The sequence below is a fragment of the Octopus bimaculoides genome, chromosome 23, assembly GCF_046866305.1.
Source record: "Octopus bimaculoides isolate indiv1 chromosome 23, ASM4686630v1, whole genome shotgun sequence".
Classification (NCBI taxonomy): Eukaryota; Metazoa; Mollusca; class Cephalopoda; order Octopoda; family Octopodidae; genus Octopus; species Octopus bimaculoides.
Window position 1 is genome coordinate 17,671,481 of NC_142950.1, and position 8,675 is coordinate 17,680,155.

An 8,675-nucleotide genomic window follows, 5' to 3' on the forward strand; every position below is an offset into this window, starting at 1 on the left:
AAGTAGAAGTGAGTGAGAACAAAGAAACTGGGTATGTGAATGGGTAAGTGGGGATTGCAAGAGTGTATGGGGAGGGGCAAGAGATAGAAGAAATGGGAACAAGGGAAGTTAATATTAACATATTTAATGCAGAGAGACCGGTGAAGCATCTGGCTCAATATAATTAACTGATACTGTATTGTCTCTCATATCCCAAGTAAAAGACTACAGCTAATCCTAAACAAATCTTTGTGAGAAGACAAAGAAGAGCTAATTAGAAATAATTGTGATGTAGAGAATCGTTGTTGTTGCTATCTTTATTTGACATCCACTCTTTCATGCTTGCATGGGTTGGCTGGAATTAGCAGAGGGAGATTTTCTACAACTGGATGTCCTTACCTGTTTCCAAGCCAGATAATATCTCTCCATGACCAGACATGCTTCCATGGAAGATTGGAAATAAAAGATACCACCTGCATGATGGTGACATCACATGAAATCAAGACAAGGAGACAGTAACACACATATGTATGTATAACAAGAAAAGAGATTCTATTCTCTTACTTCACTTCCCTTATCTGATCAATGCATGTGCATGTGTGTGTGCATGTGATGGACTTCTTTCACTTTCCATCTACCAAATCCACTCACAAGGCTTTGGTTAACCTGAGGCTATAGTAGATTACACTTGCTCAAGATGCCATGCAGTAGGAGTGAATCTGAGATCATGTCATTGGGAAATAAACTTATTTGAAAATCTACAAAACACAATTGAGAAAAGAACAAACTGTGGCAGCAACACTTACCTCATACCTTGTCTTTAGAACACTGATTGGGTGCATGATGGCTACTGTGAGGGTACGAGCAGCAGCACCAATTGACAAAGATTCTATAATTGTTGGGGCATCAGACCTGCATTTCAAGAAAGACAAAAAAAAAACACCTATTGAATACAGGCCTGCCCTAACAGGGCTAACCTGGGTTTAAATAACACCAATTTATTAATGGGAAGAGAGGATTGAAACTGAGAGATGCTGACCAAAATGACAAAACAGATATATGGTGTTGTTGTCTAGTCCTTGAGTTAACTTTCAGGTCAAGCAGAATCTATGACCAAAGATGTTCCAGCCATGTCCATCCAATCAGTTTTACCACATACACCTTTCCTGTTCCTTATTCCATTTCTTTCTCTTTTCAAATGGAGAAGCCATGTATTCATCTCTTCAGCAAGACACCTGCTTCTGTCCCTCTATCATACTTTCATATCCATCAATACTATACCCCACTCAGTAGGGGATGGGGGTCTTGTCTTGAGAGCACTTGGTGACCTCACTAGTGCTGGTGCTATGAAAAAAAGCACCCAGTACACTCCATGAAATGGTTGACATTGGGAAGAGTACCAAGGTGTAGAAACCAAGCTAAAACAGACATTGGAGCTTGGTAGAGCCCTCTGTCCAACCCATGCCAGCATGGAAAAGGGGATGTTAAATGATAATCATGATGATGATAGTATAACTGGGGCTGTATTTTGTAATGTGTCCTTCCACTTTTTAAAGAACTAGATTGTATGATTTGAGGAACATTTGGTTGCTATTTCTAGGAGGTTGAACAAACACTTAGATGTAGCCTTGCTGGCTGTTATGTTGAGATCATATCATTAGAGAGAGAAAGATAGAGGGGATTTAAAAAGTTGCCAAGACACATGGAATATAAGTAGGAAGAATAAAAAAGAAAACAGTTTCAAATATAAACACAACTATACAGATCAAATGGTTTCTAAATGTGCCAGTGCCACATAAGAAGCACCCATACCAGTGCCATGTAAAAAGCATCCATGCTGGTTTCATGTAAAAAACACCTGTGCTGGTGCCATGTACAAAGTACTGGTACTGGTGCCCAGTACATTGTAAAATGGTTGGCATTATGAAGGGCATCCAGCTGTAGAAATCATGCCAAAACAGACAATTGGAGCCTGGTGTAGTCAGTTCAACAAACTGTCAAACTCATGCCAGCATGGAAAATGGATGCTAAATGATGATGATGATGATGATATACACACATACATGTAAACTGAGAAAGTTTGTATGTGCAAGTGTATATTCATATAGAGCCATACATCCATATTCTCATACACAGACAACAGTTTGGACAAGTGTCATCTACAACAGCCCCAGACAAACAGAAACTGCACGGAAACCCAAAGTATATCATCATCATTTAACGTCCATTTTCCAAGCTGGCATGGGTTGGATGGTTTGACTGAAAACTGGTAAGCTGGAGAGGTGCACTAGGTTTCAATCTGATCTGGCAGATCAGATTGACATTCAATCTAATGTCAACCACTCCAAGAGTAGTATAGTGGATACTTCTTATGTGCCAATAGCATGGGTGCCAGTTACATAGCACCGGCATTGGCCATGATTACAATCTCGCTTGGCTTGACAGGTCATCTCAAGCACGGTAGATTGCCAAAGGTCTTGGTCACTTTTCACTGCCTCTGTGAGGCCCAACATTCAAATGATGCTTCGTATGTACCACCAGCATGGGTACCAGTTACACAACACTGGCATTGGTCACAACTACAATTTCACTTTGCTTGACGAGTCTTAAGCACAGCATATTGCTCAAAATTCAAGGATGCTTTTTATGTGCTAGTTACACGTCACTGGCATCGGCCATGACTACAATCTCACTTGGCTTGATGGCTCTTCTCAAGCATGGCATATCACCAAAGGTCTTGGTTATTTGTCATTGCTTCCATGAGGCCCAACATTTGAAGATAATGCTTCACCTTGTCCCATGTCTTCCTAGGTCTACCTCTTCCACAGGTTCTCTCCACCATTAGAGTTCAGCACTTCTTCACGCAACTGCCCTCATCCATACACATCACATGATCATACCAGCACAGTCATCTCTCTTGCACACCACAATTCATGCCTCTTATGTTCAACTTTTCTCTCAAGACACTTATATTCTGTTGTGCATGCACACTGATATTACACATCTAGTGAAGCATACTAGCTTCATTTCTTTCAAGCCTAAGCATGTCCTCAGCAGTCACAGACTGTGTTTCACTACCGTGTAGCATGGCTGTTTGTACACAGGCATCATATAATCTGCCTTTCACTCTGAGGGAGAGGCTCTTAGTTACCAACTGAGTTAGGAGCCCTCTGAACTTTGCCAAGCCTATTCTTATTCTAGCAGCTATGCTCTTGGAGCATTCATCCCCACAACTGGCTTCGTCATTTAGGTAACGGAAGCTATCAACTACTTCTAGTTTCTTCCCATGGCATTTGATGGAGTCTATTTTCTATACATTTTTAGTGTTAACTGTACCTGTGCACCTTCCACACACAAAAACTAGTTTCCATATTAACCTTCCTCTGATATTGCAGCACCTCTTATGTGTCCATAACTTACACTGGGTACGTCTTATAGAGTTTCTACCTACGCATTTTCTACAGATTGAGCAGAGCCATCTACCTGAAGGGATTTGTGATTTGTCTGCTCTTCTACATACTAAGACTTTGGATTTTGCTAGATTAACCCTAAGGCCCTTTGATTCTAGACCTTGCTTCCATATCTGAAATTTCTTCTCTAGTTCTGGTAATGATTCGGCTAAAAGAACAAGGTCATCAGCATAGAGAAGCTGCCAGGGGCAGCCCATCTTAAATCCCTCTGTCATTGCCTGGAGGGTTATGATGAACAAGAGGGGGCTGAGGACTGATCCTTGGCGAACCCCTACTTATACCCTAAATTCATCACTATACTTGTTGCTAATCTTCACTTGTCTAACAGCATCCCTGTACATGGCTTGTAAAGCCCTCACCAACCACTTGCCTATCCCTAGCTTCCCCATTAACCACCAGATCAGGAGTGGGAGACTCTGTCCAAGGCTTTCTCCATGTCAACAAAAGCTAGGTATAGGGGTGTAGTGAAATGTGTTGTTGATGGATCAATTTAAGTTGTCAGGTGTAGTAGATGATGCAAAGTGTGTTGGAACGACATTGAAGGAAAACAATAAAGAAAGATTAGGAATGTAGTCTACATTATTTATTTGGTCACAGTTGCATTTACTTTGTTGGATACTTGAAACAAATATGCCGCTACATAATGTAGCCAACTACTTTGAGTTGGTGAAGTAAAAAGCAGAGGAAAGAGAATGTTGATGGGACAAGATATACAAAGACATATTTTGTGTGTGTTCATCATTCGGTTGTGTTATGTTGTTTCTTTATCTTCTCTGTTTTGTGGTCTGCAACTGCTAACTGTTGTGTCCTTAGCTCACTCTGCTAGCTGTCTGGTCACTGCTGGTTAACTGGCGTGCGTCTACAGGATATCATATTTATAATGGCCTCTTCTAGCTAGAAGGATGGATATACTATTATAAGAGTGGCTTGTACCTATTTAGGTCACTTGTTGTCCATCTGAACTTTCTGAGACAGAGCCAAGGTTGGAGGCCAAATGGAAACTCATCCATCAATTTTTGACAGGACAATGAAATTTTTAATGTCTGGTTAGCAGTGGATCAGGCAAGTGAAAATCTTTAGGATTGGTTTCAAATCTCAGCCTTGAAAATAAAATGTAGTTTCCACAGGGGTACATTTTTGGCTAGATATTTCTCCTGCAGTTACCTGCCTACATGTGGTAGATGAAATTCACTGAGGCAGACAATTTCTATGGCCAGATACCCTTCCTGTCACCAACCTTAAATTGTTTACAAGTATAGTAATATTTCTCTTTGACCAGATCTGTTTTCATGGAAAATTAGGAACAAATAAGTGATACTTATTTACAACTATCGGGTTATGTCAAGTCAAATACAGACACACACATAGACATGTGTGTATGTGGAGGGGTGGGTCTGTATCTTTCTTTTATCTTTTGCTTGTTTCAATCAATTGACTGCAGCCATGCTGGGGCACCACCAAGAAGAATTTCAGTTGAGTGAAACTTCTAAGTTATGAGAACATAAACACACCAAGACTGGTGGGGGAAAACACAAAGACACAAACATACATATATGATGGGCTTCTTTCAGTTTCCATCTACTAAACCTCCTTGCAAGGTTTTGGTCATCCCTCAAGGCTATAGTAAAAACACTTGCCCAAGGTCGCACACAATAGGACTGAACCCAGAACTGAGATTGGAAAGCACAGCCATAACCCAAAGAAAACTAATTTCAGTCAAACAAAATGGAATAAGTGAAAATATACTTACCCCAGGTAGGTTTTAAATGAATAGAGCAGTGAGAAATAGATACCAATGCCAGGCACACATCTTGTAACAGTCTGAAATAATAATAATAATAATAATAATAATATTTTAAAAAGGATTGACGAAGGTAAATAGTCAAGATGAAGAGCGCGATTCGATTGTATAAATGTTTTATTCGTTGAACAATATTTCGACAGTACGTCTGTCTTTGTCAAGTTCAAAACAAAAGGTGATTAAAAATTCAAAATTTCAGAAATCTAAACGTAAAATATGAACGAGAGCAACCAGCGTCCATACGTTGATGGAATGACATCATCAGTTTTTAAGTTTTATAACAGGCAGAAAGAAAGAAAAAATAGAAAAAGGAAGACGACAAAAAAAAGGAAAGAAAAAGAGAGAAAGAAGAATATTCAATCAAATAGTTTTGTATAAATTTGATATTCTCCTGTCATCTTATTCATTCCTCCAGGGCGTGATGTTAATAACCCGCAAACATATTTGTCCTCATACATTCTGAGAAGTGAAAGTGGGGTAGATTCAGAATATTTTTTGAGGATGTGCACTTTCAAGTCTTCTTCAAAATTGCAGTCGCTTGAAATGAAATGTTCAGCACATTCTGTTGAACTACTGTTCTTGTGCCTGACGTCGAATTTGTGCCCATTAAACCTTTTGTTTAATTGTTCTGTTGTACAACCAACATAAATCCAGTTGTGTTTCGTGCATTCTGCAGCGTACACTAAATGGGAATCTTTACAGGTTCCCCCTTCTGTATAAATCATAACATTTCTGTTATGATTTCTGATGGAATTCACTTCACTCATGTTGTTGCACAATGAACAGGGCTTACTTCTCTTGCGGCTATTCTTTAAGGTACAGCGTGCAGATACTCCAATGTTTGTTTCCTTGGAGTCAGATATAGAGGTCAATAATTCTTTTATGCTCTTATTCCGTCAAAAGGCTACAATGGGCGGCTGAGGAAATATCTGTTTTAAACTGGGATATTTTTTCGCCACATGCTGGTAACTTTCATGCAACACTTTTGAAATGCCAGCGAAACGTCAGTGCCAGCTAATCACTAAAGGAATTCTATCATCTATTGTATTTTGTTTGCTAAGATTATGCGTGTAGGTTTGACTATCTTTGCTAATCTTAGCTATTTCATTTGCTATTTCCATTAAACGTGATTCACTGTAACCTCGTTTGACATAATGACATACAAAAGCATTTGCATGTTTCCAGTAATCCCCTATGTCAGTACAAATCTGTTATCCTCAAAAATTGGGATTTTGGATATGACCGAATAAGATGATGTGGATGATCGGAGCGGTGGTGGAGATAAAAAAATCAGATATAGAGGTCAATAATTCTCTAAAAAAAAAAAAGAAATGGAGGAAAACAATTTTGTTGGTAAGGCTGAATCTAGGATTTTAAGGTCAGAAAGAAGAACACCTGTATTTTATGGTCTCCCTAAAATACACAAAAAGTTCGAAAGACATGGAAGGAGGACATTAAACAATGATGATGATGAAGACTATCAGGGAAAATTGTGATGTTGGAGAGAAGTGTGTTTGCATGGACGAAAGTTCACTTGCAGTTAGTGACTCTGTCAGGAAAGAGGCTTGGAAGTGCCACTATGAAAGGCTACTAAATGTGCAGAACTCATGGGAGAAGGAGAGTCTGCCTATGGTGAATCCAACAGAGGCACAAACAATCCAAATAGACAGTAGCTTGATAGATAAAGCCAAGAAGGATATGAAGACTGGGAAAACCCTCAGCCCATCGGGAGTCACCGCTGAGATGCTTAAAACATTTGGCAGTGTGGGTTATGGTCTAGTCAAGTGTACAGTTAATCAGGTTGTACACTAGGAAGTCATAACCAATGATTGATGTAGCAGCACCATAGTCAACTGCTACAAAAGTAAAGGTGATAGAGAGATGATGGCCTTCGACAGGGACCCCCACTCCCTCATTTGGTGGTCAATGTGGAAACTAGGGATAGATTGGTGGTTGGTGAGAGCTGTACAAGCCATGTAAAGGGATGCTATCAGTAAGGTGAGGGTTGGCAACAAATATAGTGATGAATTCTGAGGACAAGTAGAGGTTCACTAAAGATCAGTCCTTAGCCTCCTCTTGTTCATCATAGTCCCCCAGGCAATATCAGGAATTTAAGTCAGGCTGCCTCTGGAAGCTCCTCAATGATAATGATCTTGTTCTTATAACTGAATTAATACAAGAACTAAAGAAATTTCAGGTGTAGAAACAAGGTCTAGAATCAAAGGGCCTTAGATTTAATTTAGCAAAAACCAAAGTCTTAGTAAGTAGGACAGCGGACAAATCACAAATAGCTTCAGGTAGATGGCCCTAGAAAAGGCATAGGTAGAAACTCTATAACATGCACCTGGTTCAAGCTATGGACATATAAGAGATGCATCAATATCAGAGGAATATAGTCTTTGTGTGTATCAGATGCACAGGTACAATAAACACTAGAAATGTAAAGAAAACAGATTTCATCAAATGCCAGGCGGGGAAAACTAGAAGTAGTTGATAGCTTCTGTTATCTGGGTGACCAAATCAGCAGCAGAGATGGATGCTCAGATAGTGTAGCTGTTAGAATAAGAATAGGCTGGGCAAAGTTCAGAGAGCTTTTACCTTTGTTGGTAACTAAGGGTCTCTCCCTCAGAGTGAAAGGCTGACTGTATGATGCCTGTGTGTTAACAGCCATGCTACACAGCAGTAAAACATGGGCTGTGATCACTGAGGATGTGCGTAAGCTTGAAAGAAATGAAGCTAGTATGCTTCGCTAGATGTGCAATGTCAGTGTGCATGTATGACAGAGTGTAAACATCTCAAGGCATCAGATGTGGTGTGCAAGAGAGATGACTGCACTGGTATGGTCATGGATGAGGTGGCTGTGTAAAAAAGTGCTGATCTCTAACCGTGGAAGTGATAGACCCAGAAAGACATGGGACAAGGTTGTGAAGCATGATCTTCAAATGTTGGGCCTCATGGAGGCAATGACAAGTGACCAAGACCTTTTGTGATATGCTGTGCTTGAGAAAACTCATCAAGCCAAGTGAAATCATAATCATGCCCGATGATGGTGAAACATAACTGGACTTGTGCTAGTGGAACATAAAAAGCACCTATTACACTCTTGGAGTGGTTAGCATTAAGAAGGACATCGAGCCATAGAAACGATGCCAAATCAGACTGGAACCTGGTGCAGTTCTCTGGCTTACCAGTTCCAGTCAAACTATCTAACCCATGCCAACATGGAAAGCAGATGCTAAACAATGATGATGAAGAGATGAGTGTGTGCATATCACCATCATCGTTTAATGTCTGCTTTCCATGCTGGCATGGGTTAGATGGTTAGACATGGAGCTGGCCAGCTGAAAGTTGTCAGATTCCAATTGTCAGTTCTGGCATGATTTCTATGGCTGGGTGCCCTTCCTAATGCCAACCACTTAACAGAA

The 8,675-nt window shown here is 40.1% G+C and overlaps 1 protein-coding gene across 3 annotated transcripts in view; it reads right to left on the reverse strand.

Annotated features, from left to right (window-relative positions):
* LOC106877136 (mitochondrial glycine transporter A) overlaps positions 1–8,675 on the reverse strand; it is a 75,316-nt gene that overhangs the window by 23,352 nt on the left and 43,289 nt on the right. For all 3 annotated transcript variants that reach the window (XR_008266612.2, XM_052975880.2, XM_052975879.2), the window contains exons 4-5: positions 5,200–5,270; positions 786–891 (exon numbers count right to left, since the gene is read on the reverse strand). Coding sequence is in view for 2 of the 3 variants with exons in the window: in XM_052975880.2 (XP_052831840.1) it covers positions 786–891; positions 5,200–5,270 (177 nt within the window). In the remaining variant the exon portion in view is untranslated. The remainder of the gene's footprint in view (positions 1–785; positions 892–5,199; positions 5,271–8,675) is intronic.